Raw genomic sequence first — 23,422 nt, 5'->3', positions numbered from 1 at the left:
TCAATCCCATCGAAATTGGACCACACTGTACAACAGGAATCTCCTATTAATCTATTTTAGAAAAGCATTGCTGATATTTAATATCAATATGAAGTTAGCAGTAGTGAAATATAGCGGTGATATCACGTATTCAGAAACTGGAATAATTTCTATATCTAATAAATTAATCCAACTGTTACCCCTAGAGATTCGCTCGAGAGTATTGTGGACTACATCGATAGTCGAGAATCAAACAAAAATGTACAGTTACAGCAGTCAAATCACTCCACCTTCGAATACAACTACCCAAGGGCCCAACTCTAAAGACATATTGGTACCTACCACTCCGACGAAACCAAACCGTCCCATTCGAGAAGAATTGCTGAGAAACTGCAAATCCACCGCAAAAACATTAGGACCATCCGCAGGATTTCGAAAGCCGGCCGAGAAGCGGCATCAGCTAACAAATAGAGTGCAATCATCAACAAAACAATTGAACAAAGCTCAATAGGTACCTGCCTGGAAAGAGCTATACTCTTTTCACATTCAAATCTTTTCACATTGGACGCTCCGCAAACACTAACCTCATCGCAAGGAGCAGTACGGATTCTCAGTTCTCCCGGCAGCTTTTCTTCCACTGATTTTTTGACTGGTGAAGCTGACACTCGCAATTTTCTCTTGGAAGGCAACGTAGCTAGAAGTACTCGCAATCATTTACGCCACCATTCTATGTGGTCTTTCTAAAAAAGACGGAGGAAGTCGTCCAATTGCCGTCGGGATCACTGTTCGCCGCTTGGTAGCGCATACTGCCTTCTTCAAAGTCGACAGTGCTTTCTGACTATAAGCAGCTGGTTGCATCTTTCTTTTAGCAGAGACCTATGCGTTGCCATAGTCTTCGACACGCCCATGCAGTGCTGAAGGCCTTAAATTTTTACTAACAATTGGGACAAATCTTATCAAATGAACGGGTGATTATACCGCCAAGAGTTTTTATTTTGAATGTTCAATGAAGAACAATAATTATGATTATGACATCACGAATTTCTTTTGAAAACATGTGGGTGGTGGGTCTGAAACGAACCGATTGTGATGTTTGTTATGATTATTTAGAATCATTAACCTTTGTCCTTTATTCAGCCATTCAATAAATTGCGTACATTATGCTTCTTACAAAGTTGTCTTCATATTGAGAGAAGATTTGAAATTTCGAATGCCAAACAAGGTGTTCCCTTAAAAATTGCAATTTTTGTGTGCCACCTCTTTGTGACCCACCCTGTATATTTAAAATTGTTACCGCCTAGTAGACTTTTAGAACCCCAAAACTTTTTTCGATTTATTATAACTCAATCTTCCTAAATTGATTATTGATAGCACTTAAAAAACAAATCATGTAATGGGATGTAAACTCTTGATATTATCTAACCTGAAAAGGCCTTTGTCTAATAAACTTAAAGCTATCATTATCTATTCGTATAAAAAACAGCATGTAAACATATCAATTTCAGGTGAGATAAACATTTTGAAGTTACAAGAAAGATTAAGCAATAATGTCTAAAATTCTCAGATTGTAAGTATTTTTGCTACTCTTTCTCTTCGATTCTTTTGCTTCTGTGCACAACTACGAAGTTGTGCGAACGTTGTTGTCATGTAGCTGACGAACTTTTTCGAAAACCACGAACTTGTCATGTTGTTTACTGTGTCTTTTGTTTTACGGTTTAGATTATAGGTTTAACGATAAGTTTTTTGAAAGCTTTCCAAAAACCTTCTTTAGTTATATCACAGATATACGTACGTATATCTGTGGTTATATCATGATAATTTGTTGTTACAAGCATGTACCATGATTTCCTATCCTATCGCATTGTTGGAGGTTATTCACCTGCTTTGAAGTTTTCTTGTTTCGCTTTTTGTGTGGCCAAAATCTTTACTATTCGACCGAGAGTAATTTTCACTGAAATTAACCTAACGTAATATATGTTGTTTAGCGACGAAGTTCTAGGCCTCTATCTGGACTGTGCATCCGGTGGTTGCTCCCTGGTTTTGGTTCATATAACAGTGTGTCTAGAAACCTGTTTGCTGAAAAAATAATAAAGGAGTAACACAAGTTTTAAGATGTTTGGGCATGCAGCCACCATTGTATTATTGCAAAAAGATATTTGCCATGTTTGCTATACATGCTTGCCTGTTACACTCTTCGTCTGAAATGTTTACCATAAGGTTTTGTATGTACATACTGTACAGCTAGTCGACAATATTTGGCCATGCAGTATATTTCCATTTGATAAAAAACATGGTCGCTTTAGACCATTGACGGTCAAAATCGAAGACATGAATCTTAGGCTAAGCATAATCTTAACGATGGAATCCACTCTAGCGGAGTAGACGAAATTGGTCCATTGAGTCAAAAATGATAATTCTATATCGAATTTACTTTTATAAAATATAGCAGCGTTTATCCAAATTCAAATTCTACGGTTTAATCCCAATAAAACCTTACAACTCCAGTAATTCAAATAGAATGCGTTCAGGCCTTAATTAATAATTAAGTTTAAATGTTTTGGAGAGTTAAAGAGAAGACTAATTAATTTGTAGCTTTATCAAGAAGTAATGACGTCAAATCACGTGGAATATCAAAGTAAAGTAAACAGTTGATAATTGGTACCGTTTATGTGATAAAATTCGATACTAAGAACAACTTGTAGATTGATTTAGACAAGAAACGTTTTCCAAGCTTAATTAAAGTTTTCGCGTGCATCTAGGGGCAATTTAAATATCCTACAGTGAATTGCAATGCCCCTCATCTCAGGCTTTTGTAGCTACTACATCAAATAAGCACGAATTAAACAGAAGCTAAAAGTGCGGAAGCGCAAGTGGCGTATTTAATCGAATTGAATTATATCCAAGGAAGATCACAACTTGACTTTTCTGGTACTGATGTATAAACCCGCATAAACTGTCATAAACCCATCATGGAGTTTTCGAATGGTTAATTATGCAATTTGGAGTTTTCTACTTTGGCTTTCGTACCTAAATGCAAAACAAACGCTTTCGAATAGCTCATTAATTTTTCCATCGACATTAGCACCAATTAGTGTACTCTCCTTGCAGTTAAATTGCCATAATAACAACTTACCTACATAACTGCAATGCTCACAAATCAGATTAACTAGGTACAACTATTATCTGTACTTAGCTTGTTAGATTAAATAAAGATTGCTGGTTGAGGATTGTTGCATTTCTCACACAATAATTTTCTCAAGTATGTACCTATGTATTATTGGAGAGTAGTTTCTTCTCATGATATGATCATGATAGGTATGTGTCAAATTAAAGCTTATTAGACATCAAGAAGCTGCAGGTATGAAGGAAACTCGACTCCACTTTTCGTTAGTGTTTAAATTTCGCGTTGGCAATATTTTCAGAATAGCACGCCCCTGGTATTCAAAAATATTTTAGAAACATGCCGGCGGTGATTGCGTATAAAATTTTGCTATAAGACTTTTTTCGGTATCTTTTATAGTAAAGGAAATGGTCCGAGGGGTCTTAGGTGCTATACACCCTGTATAGGGAATCTCACGACGAACGCCGGCTATCTATATATTTCGAAAAAGAAACCTCGGAATATTTTGAAATTTGACAGTATAATATCAATAAGAGGAATTTATCTAAAATATTTTCAAGTGTGTGGCACTTTCGGTACGTTTTACCCGAAATTGATGCCAACTTGCTTATTTTAATTTGAACAGCCTATATATTACTTCATTTTTGGGTTTCTGAGAAAATGTCCCTATACCCATTGTCATGCCTGCGAAATTCGATACAGGGCATCCTAAATTTATTGGCCATCATTTTCTAGGTTGAAAAAAAAACAACGTTTATTTTTGAATACAAAATGAGCAAGACCGTGTAGAGTTTCTTTAGAGATAGGGAACGGGATTGACAGTCTAGTCAGGGAAGAGTAGGTATCCCAGTGAAACATCCAGATCGAATGCAAACCCATATAGGGTGGGCACCAGATAGGCACAAAATCCTGCCAAAATCAAACTAAAAATAAAACAAAAATGAAGGACCATAGGTACAAGTTTGCAAAGGTTCGGCACTAGAGGGGCCTGACTTCCTGGCTGAATAATCAGCGATAGCTAACTTACAAGGGTGAATAAAAAGTAAGGAACATTGATGCTGGAGCCGTTTTTAAATATTTGCCACAATCTGACGGTTTTCAATTTTTTTCTGACATCATAGTTTCACAATGTGATGCCATCGCAAAAATTTTAAATGGCAACATATTTTATTTTGTCAATGTTAGATAGTATTTTGTTTTCTCTTTACGTCCATGTAAAAAAAATCCGGATCTGAACCCCCCAGATTTTTTCTTGTGGGACCACCTTAAAAGTTGGTGTGGTTTATATTAACAGACCCCAAAATTTGGAAAAACTGAAAACTCAAGAAAGGTGTCTGGCGGTTAATGGTGAACGGTTTGAACATCTTTTAGTAAATTAAAGTTATTAAATATTGTATTTAATTGCTTTAATAAAATAATTTGCTTTTCTTTAAGATACACATTATGGCATTACACACACGTGAGAGAAAACAAAATACTATCAAACATCGCCGAAAAAATATAGGTTGCGATTTAAATTTTTTTGCGATGACATCACATTTCGAAACTACGGCGTCAGCAAAAAAATTGAAAACCGTCAGATTGTCGCAAATATTTAATCATTCAACTTTTATTAACAACTTTTTTTCGATATAACCAATAGTAACGGCTCCAGCATAAATATTTCTTACTTTGTATTCATCCCGTATATAATCATTTAATTTCAATAACAAATTATTAAAGTAATCACTTACGTATCTTAGTAATATCAATATTAGAACACTAAAGTACAAAACAATTATCAGAACACTCAACAGCTGTTCCTGTTAAGACTTTGTTTCAAGCGAACCAATACAGTAACGGAAGTAGGAAGTAGCTTTAGAATATAACTCGGAATATAATCTATAAATGCAATAGAAAATCTTTAACAATCTGGACAATATAGGTCCACAAGCCGAATACCCGCTACAATAAATACATACAACGATACAACAACAAGGGCACAAAGAATGTAAGCTTAAATGAATGTTGACTGACCAACGCTATACGGTCATTAACAACCAAGGCACATTATGATATAAGTATATAATGTTACCACCTTTATGCTGTTAAAAAAGGACAATCGAACTTCGGCAACTCGAAGTAGGTAACACTACGGTCCCGGATGATGGATGGGGACCTTGTATTGTTATACTAATAGGGTTCTCCAACCCGGTTCTTTTGTGAGACAACAACACAACCTCTATATAATTCCGTCGTCTCAGTCTGTGGACTATCGGAGGAACAAACTTATATTTGCGATTAAATTCACATTGACATTTAATGATTGTTCTGAATATTCCCCCAAATTATTTAACGCCACCGATACTTTGTTTGTGATAATAAGTCATTGGACACCACCGAGTATAGCAGGCACTACGTCATTGAATAACTACCTGTATTCTACGTATACTAATCAAATAAAGCGTATAGGTACATATTTCATTAGAGTATATCAATGAGAAGTTTTGACGTATCTATTAACAGGATGTATCTGCTTATAGATACTATAAGTATTGTTTACGAAAACAACTCAGCTGGTAGTAAGGTAATCGCTATCAATGAAAATGATTGCGAAATTCTCAATTCTCTACATTTGAGATTTAAAACTGAAGCAAATCATTGCAAATGTAAACAATTCAAAAAGCGTTTAATTAAATAACATCAGTGCTGTAACATTATGCCGCATGCGAATACAGTTCTGTAAGCAAAATAGGTAGGTACTGCAGGTCTATCTTTTGAAAGTTCTGTACCTTCTACCTTATACTTGAAAATATTTTATCTACCAGTCTCTCAAATACCTAAAACATTAAAAAAGTCCTTAACGCCATTATGGGGTGATTGAAAACATTTAAAGTTTCAAATTTAGTATAGGTACGTGTAATTAAATCCATGTATGTTAACGTAACACAACTATATACAGTGATATTTATTAAGAGGTAGACATATGGATTTGCGGGCATTGTTTTTCCCTATGTCTACGTTCAAAAGACAAAATGTGTTTTGAAGGGCGCCTAATTTTATGTAACCAAAATAACTTCTTAAAGCAATTAAAGATCTTGCTGTCATAATTAATTTGAATTGACAATTCAACTCATGTATAAAAAATCGCATAAGCCGCAGTGAAATTGTCACTTTGACAGCGGCAAAAGTTACCTGCAACTTTTCCAGCGACAAATGCACTAGTGGTTTTTTCACTTATTCATTTTCGAACCAATTATCGCATTATCCTTTCCCATATGACTAGTTTGACGTCTGTCAATAATTGATTAGTTGGTGAATTTCTTGTTCGTTAAATTGTCCTGCCGAATTACACTCGAGGTTTGTATTTAAACCGAGTAAATTTGGGTTGTGGCAATTCAAATCTGTTTCCTTTTAGCAATTGAACTCGAAAAACTGTCAACCTAAAAATGCTCCACCTGCGGTGTCGCATTTTTATTAGTTGACAGTTTTTCTCGTCTAATTGCTAGGCAACAGATTTTCATTACCTAAACAACCCAAATTTACTCGGTAAAATACAAACCTCTTGTGCAATTATAAGTGAGAATATCAACTTTTTCGACAATTGAATATATCGCATACGAACGAAAATAAAAATACGGAAGCCAAAGCAGTAATATCTATGACAGCCAGATCCTAAGGCTAGATCTTTATTTGTTTTAAGGAGTTCGTTTGGTTGCATAAAATTAGGCGTCTGTCAGAAGATAGGAAATCCCCAAGGATGCTATATAAGGATTGCTCGATCCCTATACTTGTAATGTTGCCCGAGTTAAGTCATACATATGAGACTTCACCAACGGGCCTGGCTGTCAGAATTTACAGTTATAATTTGCTAAGTTGTCAACGTTTTTGCATTAGCGTTATAACTGTGTGTATAGGTGTTCGCTATATTGCAATAAAAATGCTTGGACGCCGACGTGTAGTATTGGACTGTAATAACAATTTGCGAGGTAGTATTCAGATTTTACACTCAACTGGCGATTTGCGGCACCAAAATTAAGTAGCGCGAACCGATTTTCAGAAGCGCCTCCACGTAACGAAAGCGCACGTACCAAGAAAGGGTGGCGTTCTTTTAAAAAATAATGTCTAATTTGAGGAGAGTTGATTTATTTGTGTATTCACCTTAGTAATAGTTATTTACCTAACAAGTTCGGTAAGTTAATTTTCCCGCATGAGCACTTTGTTTGCAGCACGACCGTAGGGAGTGCTGCATTTAGTGCGAATGCGGGAAAATTCTTTCCGAAAGAGTTAGGTACAATATTTTTTGTAACGAATTGCGTAAAAAAAGGTCAAAATTAATAAAGTTTTGTAAATTAGCTTTTTTTTAATCATGAGTTGGTAACACAATCATATGTTTGGTTGGTAACATAATTTTGTAACTACCCACTTTTAATAATGCACTGGGTCACATTTAAAACTTCCACATCTCTGGTTAATACATATTTTGCCTTTGCAATGAGTGTTACTACTGGTCACGGCATTGCCTCGTTTGCACTGAATATCTTGAGTTGCGTAAATACCCTCGTTACATTTAAAATCCTTGGAAGCTTTGTGTGTGTTAATATGTGCTTTCTTAAACTGCATATGCGAATAGTTGCAGAATATCACTGGTCACATTTTAAGACGTTTTAACAATAAATTTTACTTTTTCTTGAGTTCCAATTCTGAAAAATAATTTGATTGGGTTATAAGTTCTTGTTTATATATTTACGTAAAACTTAGTGTACGTCTGTTTCCGATTAATCGCACTAAATACCCTCAACCAACGGTTTAATTGATTTTACAGCAGATGACAGTTATGACATGACGTTCGTTGACTTCAATAAGTACTACCAACTGAAGAATGCGCATAACCCCTTATCTCCAGCGGAAACTAAAAAACACCGCGATGCGGGAAAGTCGTTTTCCCGTGCATCGAGGATGCTTGGAAACATTATCTTTACTCACAATCGGTTAGTATTATCTGAATTCCTAACCTTCATAGTGGTTGCGAAGCGACTCATTACTCACCTTAGCCGGGAAAGTAACTTTCCCGGCTAGCTGTCACTTTCCCGGCTAGCATCTGTCACTTTCCTTACCTGCAATTGCTATTCATATTGTCCTTATATGAAACTTATACTAATAGTGACACCACCAATGTAACCATTAATGTTTACAGCAATAGCAAATTACGAAGAAGAACGAAACTATTTGCTATTGTTGTAAACATTAATGGTTACATTGGCGGTGTCACTATTATTGACAGTTAAAGTAACACCTTGTTGAATTATATACTTTACCTTAAATGATCGATTGTGAGTAAAATAGTATACAAACCTCGCTGGTCAGTGGTTCATAACCAACGCCTCGCGCTTATACCTCACCTCCGCGCTTCGCGCGTCGGTGAGGTACCTTAAGCCCTCGGGGTAGGTAATGAACCACCTCCCAGCTCGGTATGTAATCTACTATTCCAATCAATGAGTACAAAAAGAACTTTACATATTTGTGTAGTGATATTTTGTATAAAACTAAGTTTGTTATGTTTAAGATTGTTATTTACTAATATACTAATGTATGTGTGGGTTGGAGTTCGATTTTTGAAGGTAGGCGAAGCCGTATTAGGCTAAACACTTCATATTGTGTGGTAAAAACCATTGTAGCACTGTGTGGCAAACTCCAAAATTATAACAGACATTTCATTGTGGAGCTTTTGTGTTAAAATGTTTATAATAAAAATCTCGTAATCTGCGCTCTCAATGTTTTGAAATTTGGCCGAGATTTGATCGAGCTCTTAGAATTAACATAATATAAAATACAAATTAAAGTGGTGCACAAATCAAAAAATCAAAGCATGCGGTGCGTCTGGGTCCGCCAGTGACGTCACAACACGCGGCGAAAAAATTCCGTGGTCGAGCAGTCTTATTATATAGCATTCTTGGGAAATCCCTATATAATATCTACTTCTACATGAATATCAATGTGAACGTGTTCTGTAGGTTCTTATAAGTTCGGTTGTACCTCTTTTTGGTTCTATGATCAAATTCTAGGATGGTAATCTGGATATGGGTAAGAGCATAGACCAATATGGTAAGAGTAACGGAAAAGTAAGAATGTGTCACATATGGTGTATTTAGAACTCATCTCATCCTTTAATTGCAAACGACGTACGTTAGGTGATCTTCAGATTGCGTATTGCAAAACCTCTCATCACGTACTTGAAGATATTGATAATTTGTAATAATAATGTTGATACGAGTATACTGCTAATCGCGGTGATAATTTTTGTAAAATGTGGAGTATAAAAGAAATAGACGTATTTGTTGTTAAGATAGTGAACCTGCCTTACCTAAAGAACATTCTACTGAACATGAACACTATAAGCTTTGCACTTGTTACGTTATTAGTCTATCTCCATAAGGTAAGTAAATCTGCATAACTTTTTTCACTTCATGATGAATTTTTGTAGACCGAGTCCCTTTGCGTTAACGTGCTAAATATGGAAGAGCAAAAATGTGCGGGAACTTTAGCAGCAGATACTATTTTAAGCTATTATCTTAGTAATTCACAACTTCCAATTTTCGGGGAATACCTTAAATGCACTTGGGAGGCGTTCAATTTAACGTCAGCAGAAGGAGACATTTTATACGATAACCTGAAGAACATCAAATCATGGAAATGGACAATCTTACGTGACTGTGACGACTTTATAGATCTTCAACTTAGAGGAGATAACATCTTTAAGAACAGTGTGAACATTTGTCAAAACACTGCGCGTGGTGGCATAATGACTCCTCTCAGTGTAACGAGGTGCATTCGTGATGTGATTAAAAGCCATTAAAGAGACTACCAAAAAAAATTTCAAAACATTAGTTTATTACCACTCGTTCTTTAAAACATTCGTAGAAAATAAAAAAATACTAGCTTCAGTGTTTGATTTATGTCAAGTCGTCGCTTAAAAGTAAAATTTAGTCCAAGATCCGAGATTAACAACCTATAATACAGGGTGGAGAATGGAGTTCCCCTAATAGGGAAGCCCATACAAATCGAAACTATGGTAGAAAGTTTTACCTTTTATTAACCAAGAACACACAATGTCATTTAAGAATATGCATTATTAAACTGTTCTAAACAATACGTCACTCAAATTGCGTCCTTCATTCGTGACACACTGTTTGGGTCGTTCTTCATTACTTCTTGTGTCATGCCATGCTATCGATGCTATCGATTTTGACATTGCATTTTCATTTCCTGAATTTGTTAAGCTCCTTTTTAACCAGTTGCTGAAGTCAACTGGCTTCTTTCCGGTCATCGGGGGCTTGCGTCGTTCTGGTCCTTCTAAGTGCCCTATTCTTAGCTCTGATCAGAGCCTTGATTGTTGGTTTTTTTTCTGTGGTGTGCTTATATAAGTGGTGGAAGGCGCGTAGGCGTGCTGAATATCCATGTACATTTTTTATTGCCGCTCCGATCCCTTGGACTGACTGAATTATTATCGGTATTGGTCCAGTGCGACTTATGTTTTTAGAAAATGAGTTCCAATTTGTATTCCACTTAAGGTAAGCATGCTATGTAGTATTATTGTTGTGATTGCCAGATGGTCAGAGGTCAAGTAGTGAGGAGCTAAAGATACCGTGATCTGCCTATTCATGTTCTTCGTTAGGAAGATGTCTAGTGTGGTTGTCTGCCCTAGTTTCCATAATAGTCTGGGAAATAGAGACTGAAAATGGACCATTTCCTGCAAAACGAGAAGTAGTTCCAATTTTTTTTGCATGTCATGGAAGAATATGCGGTGGTTAAGAATCTAAGTTTTCGACCTCCCACCCCTTGTGCTTCCCCTGTACCACATTTAAAACCAAAGAAATTTGGTTGGTTTTTAGTTTTTCAATCATATCTTTTTATAGGTTCACTTTACAAAAAAATATTGTTATTACAAATTATAGAGTAGAAAATTATACACAACTTTGATATACACAACTTTTTTGTGAAATGTTTATTAAAAAAGATATAGAGCTTGAGAGTTGGTTATATTTTTAAGAATTATGAAATTTCTATTCAAACGTATATTAGAAACTGCTACAATCTCAATTAATTATAGAGATAAAGTATAAAATTTGGTTAAAACATCTACGTAGAAATTTCAGAATTCTTAAAAATATAACCAACTCTCAAGCTCTATATCTTTTTTAATAAACATTTCACAAAAAAGCAGTGTATATCAATAAGTTACGTAGAATGTTATGGTCTACAATTTCTGATAACAATATTTTTTTCTAAAGTAAACCATCAAAAAGATATGATTGAAAAACTAAAAAACCAACCAAATTTCAGGGGTTTTGGGGGTGGTACGGGGGAAGCACAAGGGGTGGGAGGTCGAAAACTTAGATTCTTAACGATCAGATGACTGTCTCTGACATGCAAAAGAAATCGGAACTACTTCTGATTTTGCAAGTTAAAACCCTCTATTCCCTGGACTATAACAGGTGGGTTCGCTGAGTGAAAGATCGGCTAAATGAGGCTTTTAATGATTCTGTTCACGTTCAGTGACGGACCGTAAGCTGTTGTGAAAGGTTGTTCCGAATCCGTGAGTCGCCACCTAGTACTGTGGAGGTCTGTGCTTAGGGAAATGTACGTCCTGGTCGTAGGTGGACGGAAATCAATCTGAGTGGGCTGTTGTTTGCCATTTGAATTGAAATCTGGGCCTAACCTAACATCTGCAACGGTGTAGTGGCCATTACATGATGTTTGATGATTACATGATGTTGTTTCTGTGGATCGTAAAGTTCGGTAGGGCGAAACGATCAGAGATTTTTTCTACAGATAAGCGGATTAATTTGTTGTTTAGGTACAACTTTGTCAGTGCGTACAATACTTCACGGTTGACGTGGCGTTTTCGCGCACTGCTATAAAAGCAATGTTAGTTAATTAGGCGTTTAAAAATCTAGGAATTCGGAATTCATAAAAAAATTTCAAGTTTTTTTTACAGTTGTAGAAGAAAGCACGTTTAGATGAGAATCGCGGGACTTGTTCCCATCTATATATATTTAATTTTTTTCATCATTATCTGGAGTCTGAACTACCTACCCTATATTGATTTCTAATAATTTGCTTACATCTCCCTCCGAATGCGCGGAATTTAAAGGTAAAATAAAATGAAAATTTAATTTATGGCTCAAGTACTCACTAATGATATTGTGTTTGGAAATATAAGTATTTGTTTGGTAGTAAATCAATATTTGAGCGAAGTTCTGCTTAGTTCCGTTAGATTCCCCAAACCTGTTGTGCCTTCATGTATTATGCTCGCCAGGAGAGTATGGTACGATTATGATTGTAGACCGTTATCAAGCATTCTGTGACCGGCAGACTCTCCTGGTGAGCATTTTACTAGCCCTATATACAGTAGTTCTCAGAACACTTTTATATTAGAAAGTCATACTTATTTTAATAATCATTTCGTCGATTTGTATTAGTTTACCCTGGTTTAAACTTTTTCCAAAATAAAATTTATTCAGTTAGTTCCTGTAGTTTAAAAATTCGGATGATGCAAGATAGATGATTGAATTTTAAGTTTCAGATTCCCTCTTTAGGTTCAGATCGCGTCGCTTCTTGGCAATCAAAGCAATATTAGGGTGATATCTGCCTTCGTTTACCACTTCTTGTCTCGGTACCTAGGTACCTTGTATTTTTTGTAATTTAAATAGTAAGTAATCGCCCGCACTTATCAATTCTTCATTTTGCAATATCTATGGTTTTTTTCCTTTAAAGTTCGATCGTACATGTAATGCATTTTTCGAAATAACAATAACAATGATACATTAATTTCCTAAACATAGAGACCTTTTAGCGCAATCCACAAAAATGATTTTAGTAAAAGCATTGCCTTTCCCATTTGCAATTGATGCGTTCAGAGACAAATTTAGAAAGGTTCGTGACAGATGAGTGAGATTGATGAAAACACTTTCCATTAATTTAACGTATTCAGTGTTCGGTACTGGTATTTACATATCTATCCTTTTCAGTTATTATCACTACCTCTTAATTTTACTAATATAAGCACATCTGGTCTTACAGCCACAGAATCTACGCAAATATTCATTCAATTGCGTCCATCTTACACGACGGAAAATAAACCTGCGATATTACGCTATTTTATGAAGAATTCTGAGACGCTTCTGGGTACTCTGCAAAGAAATAGATGAGATTCCGAATGGGCGGGACCGTTTTAGCCGACTCACCACTGGATCACTCGCCACTATGACGAGTCACCAACGCAACAACCTCGTAAATATACGTTAACTGTTGTCCAGTTAATATTTGAAACGCATAACATAAAAAAAACAAGCATTAAACATTATGCTGCATGTCTATAGTTTGAACAATGGCCACTCCAAATATCCCACACTTCACAAAGAGTTGGTTTTAGTTGTCCTTGTTGAATGACAATCTCACAAACATTAATTAGGAGATTAGGCGGAATTTCGATCATACCATTCGATTTCTAGGTCAAATTTTGATTTGTATCAGAATTATTAGTTGTTATAATTTTGCTTAAATAATCACCTTGTATTTTATTTATTGGTTCAATTTTATCACGTGTTAAAAGACTAAATTTTAACTTTTGGAAATAATTTCGTAAGATTTGTAAAAGTTTATTTTCGGTGTTATACTCGGTGTTATATAAGAAGCTTTGTTATCGCGGCGTAAGCTAATTAGATTCAAACGTGCAGTTTATCATTCAACGATCATTAATTTGATATGAAAGTGGTGGCGGCATAGATAATTAAGAGGGGAGAATACGAAAAGACTACTGCGCATCGCTAATTAACAGGTACACATAGGTGGCCGCCATTTTGACCCACGACTGTCAAGATTGTGTTTGTGTCTTTCAAGTGTGTCACGGTTTGTGTTTGTGTCTTTGTGAATTCCCAGCGTATTAATAAGCAGTTAAGCCACTGAATAAAAAATATCCTAATTCAAAGAGTTAGGCATGTCCTGTATTGTCCGAAATTGTAAAAACAAAAAACGTTTTCGTCCTGAAGGTATTTCTTTCCATTGGTAAGTTAAATCCTAACAAAAAATGCTGTAGAGGGGCTAAGCTTTTAATTTGATACATTCAAGGTTTTTGTATTTTTGGGATTTTTATAGTTTCTCTACTTTTTAGGTTACCACAAGATGGAATGTTGGATGTTTGGTTGGATGCCCTTAATGTTCCGAGACCATTTACTTGGACTAGGAATAAGTTTGTCTGTTCAACGCATTTTAAGGAAGGTGACAAAATTAAAAGTGGATGTAAAACAATTCTAAGACGTGATGCTGTACCTTCATTGACAGAACACGTTGAGCAATCTGTTGATGATGCTCCTCAATTATATACTGGCCATGCATGTTCGTCTGCAGTTCATTTTGCGGAAGTAGCAACAACTTCCAACACACCTCCAAGAAGCGACCCAAGTCATCCTGAAGTACTTAAGCACCCACCCTTTACACCACCTTTAATTCCAAGGACCACATTGACGCTAAGCATTTCATCTCCCAGCAGCAATAAAAGTAGTTCTCTATCAGAACAATCGGGACATTCACCTAAGCGACCTGTAAAAATGCATTATTCATCCACTACTACGAAACCAAGGTTTGTCCATAACTATCTACAAATTCTGGTTTTAATTTCAATTACTCTTAATTTTAGAGAGTCGTCTAGCAGTACGGATAGCAGTACCAGAAGGAAACGGATATGTTCAATGGTTAAGGAGTTTCATTCGTATAGGTAAAAAAATTGGATGAGTAATTATGTGAAAGTTTGCATAGTGTTTTTAGTACTTCACCAAGAACGGTCAAGGTAAAGTTGCAACGTGCACAAAATAAACAGGTGAAGACACGCAGAAAATTATACCAAGCTAAAAAAACCGTAAAAAGTCTGAAAATTAAAGTTAGATCATTGAAGACTGTAATTGCAGACTTGAGAAAAAATCAAAATCTGTCTGAACATGCCTTATTTCATTTGGAAAAGAGCTATGAAGAAATTCCTGACGTTTTAATGGCTCGGTATCTCAAAAATCGCGAAGCACGTTGCACTACCAGAGAAAAATATCCTGAAAAATTAAGAAGTTTTGCATGTACGTTACAGTTCTACTCATCAAAGGCTTATGAGTACGTGAGACAAACGTTTGCACTTGGTATGCCAAGCCAATCTACGATAAGGAAGTGGTATGCCAATGTTAATTGTTTTCCTGGATATTGTACCCCGGCTTTTGATGCACTGAAATGTAAAGTGGATGAGGCTACGATTAACAATAAAAAATTGATATGTGGCTTGATGCTGGATGAGATGTCACTGCGAAAACAAGTCGAATTTGATGGTAAACGGACTTGGGGCTACGTAGATCTTGGCACAGGCATTCAAAACGATAGTTTGGAACCTGCTAGCGAAGTGTTAGTGTTGATGGTAGTTGCGTTGAATGCCCACTGGAAAATACCTATCGCTTATTTTCTAATAAAGTCATTAACTGGTAAGGAAAAGGCAAATATTGTATTTGAGGCATTAACGCGATTGGAAAATAGTAAGGTGAAAATAATTTCATTGACATGTGACGGCCCTTCAGCTCATCTCACCATGCTAACAGAACTTGGCTGTAAATTAGATGATCTGAAAAATCTACAGCCCTGGTTTTCACATCCCACTACTAATGAACAAATATTTTGCTTTTTGGATGCGTGTCATATGTTGAAGCTTGCTCGGAATATGTTAGGAAGTCTTTGTGAAATTAAAAATGCAGAGGGTAAAGCAATAAAATGGTTATGCATTAAAAAGTTACATGAACTGCAGGATTCTGAAACATTAAACTTGGCGAACAAATTAAAGAAAAATCATATTGAGTGGCAGAGGCAAAAAATGAAAGTAAGTATACTTATTCAATATTTCAGTGCTACTAATACTTTTACTTTCAGGTGAGTCTTGCAGCGCAGACACTAAGTGCAAGTGTTGCAGACGCATTAGACTTTCTATGTGACGATCTTCAACATCCAGACTTCCAGGATGTTAAGCCCACTGTTGAATTTGTTAGGAGAATCGATGCTATATTTGATTTACTAAATTCACGGTGTCCTTGGTCAAAAGGATTCAAGGCACCACTACGGGAATCAAATCAAAATACTTGGAGACCGTACTTGTTAGATTCTATAGAATATTTACTTTCTTTGAATGATGTGGCAGGTCGTGAAATATGGCGCACTGCACGGAAAACGCCTATTATTGGTTTTATAATGTGCATCAGATCTGCAATTGGTGCTTTTGATGCCATAGTGACTGGTGGCCCCTTAGAATACCTTTTAACGTATAAATTTAGTCAGGACCACCTAGAAATGTTTTTTTGTTGTGTTAGGTAAGTACTACAAAGTGTAATTCACTTTTCCACCTAATACCAAATTTTAGATCTCGTAATGGCTTTAACAATAATCCATCTTGTCTGCAATTTATGCAAACATTTCGCAGACTTCTTTTGCATACCAAAATTGATGCTTCTGGCCGAAGTGGTAACTGCCGTGTATTAGATGATACTGTGATACTAACAGTTCCAAGTCAATCCACTGTTCAAATGAGTGGGTCTAATATGCCAGACATACCTTTGCTGCGAAGATACGGTTTGGATGCTCTAATTGAAGAAGAGAGAGATCATGATTATGACATTTTACCAATTGCCATCGATTTCAATAATTTAACAGCTAACATTGTCACTTATATAAGTGGTTATGTTATAAAAATGCTGAAGAGGCGATTTAAATGTCCCGATTGTGTAGAAGGATGTATAGGACATGAATTTGACGAAGACTATCGATTTTTATTTAAAAAAAATAAAGGTATAGCTGTGCCAAGTTTATAAATTGTTTATAATCTTAATATTTACAGGGGGACTGTATATACCTACTAAAGGTGTTACAACAATTTGTTTAAGTGTAGAAGGTTGTATTAGAAGATTTATGGACGCAACTGAAGGTAGAATTCCCAGAGAATCCAATTTTTTTGAAACTTTTACCATCGCAATTTCGCAGAAGTTTTATGGACAAGGTAAAGTGCTTTTTCCACATTTGGAGGAACATTTTATAGACTATTCCACTATAACCAATAATCACACTGCATCGTTAATTAAAGCAATTGTAGGTGCTTATGTACGCATTCGATTTTTTAATTTGTGTAAAAGATTCACGTCTGTAATTCAAGGGAAAAGTATTAGGCAAGAACTAAATAAATTAATATTGTTTAATCATCAATAAACTTGTATTTCTGATGTGTAGTTTTATTCTCAGTTTCATTATTATAGGTAAGTCTGCTAAGTAAATCAGATCAGTTATGAAAAAGTAAGTGTTCAAATAGGTACCTATTCGTTCCTGTTGTACTCAAGGATCAAGTACCCATTTCTGAAAGTATTCATTCCTTTCGTGATTTAGTTTCCGATGATGTAATAAAAATCGTCAGGAAATAATGACAAGAACGATGTACACATTTTTCATTTGGTTTTGAACCACATCATACGAGGTGTAACGAATCTCGATTGTTGGTTGGATTTTGTTTGTCTATGTATAAATGCCCTGCTTGTAAGAATTACCAGTATATCATATACTTAAAATAACAGAAGCATTTGGCGGATCATCAATGGTGCTGTTCCTTTATTTACAGCTTAATATATTTTGTTGACAACTTGGTAATAAGTAAGCGCTAAATTAATTTAGGTTTAAAGGTAACAAAAAAGCGTTTAAATTTTCTTCATCTTCCTAAATGTAGTTATTTCTCAAAATCAAGGTTTAAAAACCGCGCGCTTCTATGGGTCAAAATGGCTGCCTCCTTGTTTAGGCATTTTCATGAATTCTGCGCATAGTGATGAGTATTCTCCCCTCTTAATTATCTATGGGTGGCGGACGTTGAAAAGAAAGGGAAATAGTTTTAAGCTTAGATAAGGAAAGAAGATGGACGCATAATTCGCAAGCGATAGTGTTACCACCTGCCACATAATGAGATTGGCCAGTGGCGTAGCATCCGTAAATGCGAATAATGGAAGAAGTACCTAAAAAACAAACTACTTTTAAAGCTGTTACTCGTTTCTTTCCAATTGTGCGCCGGCTAAACGGTTGAACCAATTGTTATCTGTGCTAGTCACAGCAAATTTTTTTGCTCATGTTTCGGTTAGATAGAGAGAGAGATAATAAAACACGTTGAACAAACGAATGAATTCGTGCGTTGCGCTATTTATTAATCAGACACGGGTATAAACGAAACTTCCTCTTATCTTTTTTCGGGAATGCCTTTAAAACTAACTGTCCCTCCAGCTAAAGATTGTGATAAAATAAGAATCCGTATCCGTTTCCGTACCAATTTTCTCTTTGAAAAACGCGGTGTGCTAATTACTACGCCTATGGAGTTTATTGCTTAATTCCGTCCTTGAAGACGATTGTTATCAAAATTTGAACGCATGGGATTGGTTCTGTTGTACGAAATTGTGTATAGTCATTCATTAAGGTATGAATTTTAACATATTAAACGAAGAATATTCAAAGAAAAAGCTTTATGATGAAAATAGGAAAATACGTGGTAACGGCATTAGGCACATTTTCAATATTTACGCCTGAAATGAAATTCCCGGCTCCTCCTTCTCACTCCGGCTTTTGCATCCACAATCTGCACAATTCACCATGATTTTACGTTGTTTTTGTGTATTTCCTCTCAATTTAAGCACAAAACTCATAAAAAACGATGTTACTTAAATGACATGTTGTTCCTGACCTGATCTAAGGTTTTAAATGGAAGTGGCAGACGTTAATCGTTGCTTGTTTGTTTTGGTAGACGCTAAAACCGAAGCTAAAACATAGTCGCTTTTGTTTTGGTGATTTTCGCTTTCGCTGTTATTTAACCGTATTACCTATTGCAAAACAGTTCGTCTTGTCAGTTGGAACGACAGTCACTCTTTATCATCGCAAAATTCTTGTTATAGAAGAAAGTGAAGATTGTGAAGAAAGCGTTGTTGCCTAGTACCCGTTAAAGGGAGTTTTTCTATTATCAAAGAGATACATTTTACATCAGTAATAACAACGAACTCAGTGTCGTCTAAATCGAGATGCAAGTAAAGTTTCGAAACAATATCACCTGGTGTTTTGTGTTAGTGCGCCTGTTTGTTGAAAATCCCAGGTACGACCGAGGATTTTAGATTAGGAACACTTTAAGGTAATTAAACTTTGTTTTATTTGTGTTTTTTCTGGCCTTGAGCGCCTATTTTTCTTTCAGCTTATTTGTTTCACCAACGGTTAATTTTGTGTTTGCTGAAAATCATGACGTGGTCTTCTCAGTCACTAAGATTTGAATCCTATAAAATTATTATGGAATCAGCCCAACCTCGAAAAAATACTTATGGAGAGAGCAAGAGTGGCAACAATAACTTCCCAGAAATGTCAAAAGTTGCTGGTAAGGTTGCCGAAACTTTTTAAGGAAAAATTCAAAACCGTACGCGAGTTACCATGGACCACGGACCACGGACGGACGCACAGAAAGTACAAAATCATGAACGAGCTGAATCGCTCGTTAATAAATGATTTCGAATGCAAAAGACCTTTTTAAGTTAGTAAATATAGAAATAAAAGAATAAATAAAATGTTAGCGGCTGAATAGCTGTCGTGTAGCTATGAGAAGAAAAACCCTTACGGCATTTGTTTGACAATCAACACTAAGTGAATTAGTATATTATGCAATGAGCATTTAATGAAGTATGAGAATTACGAAATGAGCCTTGGCGAGTTTCGTAATGAATACGAGTGTCTCAATAGCCATTAAATGCGAGTTTCATACACTATTTTTTCTACGACTATGATGTATGATGATCTATAAAGAGGTGATGCTACGATGGCTTCAAAAGCGGTCCAAAATTTTAGATTTTTATTGTGTGTAGGTAGCGAAGTTTGCGAGCTCAAAGCATGCGCAATGCGCAGTCATGGTAACGCGTTCCCGCGGAGTGTCACTGTCAAATTTATTCAAGATCACCGCCGATTGGAATCTTATGATTAATTCATAAGAAAACGCACCACAAATTCGCTATGCCCAGCAGTTGTCAAAACTAATAAATTTTAGATCTGTCGTTGTTGGCAACTTTGATTTTCATAAATTATGCGTCGTGTTCCCGTGATGCTGCATTCCTATTGGTCGTAAACTTGTATCGTAATGAAAATCTGTATCGAAATAACTATCATTTAAGTAGAGATAGCAAATGAACAAGGGAAAAAAGTATTAGATTTTAGCTCGAGGGTGTGTTGCCCCCTTCGCTTCGCGTCGCGTCGCAAAACTAGCATGGAAACTAGATCCACTAGCTGTGGAAAATTAGATAAGTTACAGTAATTTATGAAAGATTTCATATGGCTTGAAAGCTAATAAGCTTCATTTTTTCATTGAGAATAATATTTTTTATATGATGACACTTTCCTGTACCTTAAAATAAAATCATGGACACATCATGCTTTCCACCTTAGATCACATATACATAGATATAGCCTCCCGTTTACACGGGAACACCGCACATGCGCAATAGCATCCGAATGTCTAAAGCTGAAAACAATAGGCGGCGCAAAAAAGGGGCCACTTCTTATTAAATTAAATATCACATATCTTGTAACTTTCCCATGAAATAAAATTGCACTTTCTGTACTTACTATGTTCACCACAAATTAAACACATCATTTTAATTATTAGTTTGGTAGAAACTACTCGTACTTTCTACTGTAATAACACTGTAAACCCCTTTATGATCTACAAAATCAAGTAATTATACCTGTTTGGGAAAATTATATCGCAAAATGCGGGGAATGAAACAACTCTGGAATTATGAATCAATACAACATAATTACTAAAGCCCTTTTGGATATTACATCAAAAGTTTTGATGTAATATCCTTTATAAATTAAATATGTATATTTTAAACATATAAGACAGGATTAAATAAATTAATATACCTACTATTTAATTTTTTTCGTTTGCTTTATTTAAAAGAACATTTATTAGAAACTCTAACTAAAATTGAATGAGCAAGGTACATTTTTGGTGAAAATACAAATAAAATATTGCCTTGTGAAAGAAACTGGTAAACGCAGAAGAGTAAGTACTTCTTGAACTCGAAAAACACTGGTTGAAACCTACAAAATAAATTACTGACCAACTCCGCTGAATTAGGTATGCATTTTTGCTCTGTTGCGAGTTGTTACAGCCTGCGATAGGGTGTTTTTATAGAATTACGCATTAGTAAATGTTTCGTCACCTTGTTTTTACGAAGTAATGTTACCTGATGATGGAACTTTTAATAGTACTCGATAAGTTAATTTTTACATAACCATTTTCACGGCCCCCAAAAACGGTAGTAACGTTAATTTTGCACATAATATATTAAACCGCGTTTTTCTCAAAATAAGTTGTCTAGAAATAAGGGAGTCTTTCGTAGGACAAAAGTACCTACAGGCTAATATCCTTGTAGGATTGTAATACGCTTTATGTCAGAATACATTTAGCTCCATCAGCAATGTACGTCACCTATCATAACCATAAGCAAAACGTAAACTAATTTTGCCATACGTGCATTAGGTAGATTAATTTATTCCTGGGTAGGTATTAGTTTCCCAGTTATTTACGTTTTGCTCTCGTTCGTCGTTCGTTCGTTCCATTGTGAAATTCAATATTGTAATGATTTGATTATTATTTACCACGATGTCACCAATAGATAGCATATGACAGTTTATTAATGTTGATCGCTTTGCTAACTTTGAAAAATAAATGTAGGGATGTCATTCTTTGTTCAACAGTAAATTGTTGCCGTAAAGTGTAGGAGTTTCGTTCGTACCTTCAAACATTTATATTCAACGCACGTGCTCTTGAATTATGTAGGTTATGGAATGATCAGCTTCCATGCTTTGCGTTAATATTTCATGCGGGGTTGGCGAAATGTTCTAAGAAATTTAAAAGGTATCTGATCACGAAACATCTATGAAACGTTACGAATTATCCCTGTACAATTCGTTTTTGATCCAAGAACTTTGGCCGAGAAAGATGAAAGTTTGAATACACGTTTAAAATGAATAAATGCGGAAGTCCACTGAAATGTAAGTTTGGTTTTCACCACCATATTGGAAAATGTGGACCAATAGCTTCCAGGCCAAAAAGGTATCGTGGTAGACTTACCGCACACAAAGTTGTTTACTAAAGTAAGTGAATGACATGAAAGAGAGTACTTACACATTGAGTTGAACTGTCAAAGTTGTTTGTTCCATGAACATTTCGTTCATATTAAACGCATTAGCGTCCAAAATATCTGAGTTACCGAATAAAGTGATTGTGAACGGGAATCGTTTAGGCTTACAAATCATCCCAACAGGGTAATGCCAAAACTTCACGGTTGTCTTTGTTAGGTCTGTTACGAAATCTATGTATCTATGTCTATATCTATAAATCAGACGTTGGAAGACGCTTCGCTTTTGAGTACGTAGACGTAAAACTTTCAAAGGGCGTAATGAAAGAAACTCGGAAAGAAGTGTTATAGCGATCGGGCTCATTCACACTCATCTGGTGGTAAGCAAAACGAGGGTCAATGTTTGTAATGGAAAGGGTTCGTTTTGCAGCATGCCAAAATCATCTAAGCTTTTTTAGTGAATCTTCCTTTGGCATTAATACGGCAGGCGCATCACAAGGGCTTATTCAATACCACAATCCTGGAGAAGTCTATCTATCCCTATCTTTAACACGGATTTCTTTTGTGGAGACATAAATGATATGATGGAACTGCAATGGAAGGATCATGTGTTGCGTTATTGCGTAGCATATGGAGACTATTCTCCCTCGCGACTGAAGCTATTCTCATATTCATTCAGAATATCATTTAACTTAGCCATTTACTCCTTAGTCAGCACAGTTCCTCTTAAGATGTCAACAAAATAATAACTAAGGTCAAATTACGAGTACAAATCTTGTAACAAAGCATCCGTTTTCCGCATTGAAGTTCATACCCGAAGTTATGGCCACACCGTATATTTGTGGAGTCGACCAGCTTTGCTGAAAATTCGGTATCTATTATAGAAACGTTTTAACTTGAGCGCTTCGTTACTAAGAGGCAAATTAATATTTTGGAATTTCAGACGTGATGAGCCATTATTAGCAGATTTTGTTTTCTATGGTAAATTTGAAACGAGCATTAAAAGCCGCAAATTCGTGCAGTTTAGTTCGTTATCGCAGATCTTTTACGATTGACTCGAAATTCCCTAACAATTGGTGTTAATTGAAATAACTAATCTAGAAATTTCAACCCGACCACTCGAGTG

General features: G+C 35.7%; 2 protein-coding genes across 2 annotated transcripts; both read left to right on the top strand.

Moving 5' to 3' along the window:
• The first annotated feature begins 9,243 nt into the window (after positions 1 to 9,243).
• Positions 9,244 to 10,023, top strand: LOC116177415. The gene is made up of 2 exons (XM_031496388.1): positions 9,244 to 9,515; positions 9,564 to 10,023. Exons 1-2 carry the CDS (start codon positions 9,387 to 9,389, stop codon positions 9,933 to 9,935), a joined length of 501 nt encoding a protein of 166 aa, XP_031352248.1. The 5' UTR covers positions 9,244 to 9,386; the 3' UTR covers positions 9,936 to 10,023.
• A 3,884-nt stretch (positions 10,024 to 13,907) lies between these two features.
• On the top strand, positions 13,908 to 15,869 carry LOC116177483. Its single transcript, XM_031496470.1, has 5 exons — positions 13,908 to 14,146; positions 14,253 to 14,720; positions 14,778 to 14,855; positions 14,906 to 14,996; positions 15,046 to 15,869. The coding sequence occupies exons 1-5, from the start codon at positions 14,079 to 14,081 to the stop codon at positions 15,049 to 15,051; spliced, it is 711 nt and encodes a 236-aa protein (XP_031352330.1). The 5' UTR covers positions 13,908 to 14,078; the 3' UTR covers positions 15,052 to 15,869.
• Positions 15,870 to 23,422: the final 7,553 nt, after the last annotated feature.

The sequence above is a fragment of the Photinus pyralis genome, unplaced genomic scaffold (assembly GCF_008802855.1).
Source record: "Photinus pyralis isolate 1611_PpyrPB1 unplaced genomic scaffold, Ppyr1.3 Ppyr1.4_LG7, whole genome shotgun sequence".
Taxonomy (NCBI): domain Eukaryota; kingdom Metazoa; phylum Arthropoda; class Insecta; order Coleoptera; family Lampyridae; genus Photinus; species Photinus pyralis.
This window is presented reverse-complemented; position numbering and strand designations above follow the sequence as displayed.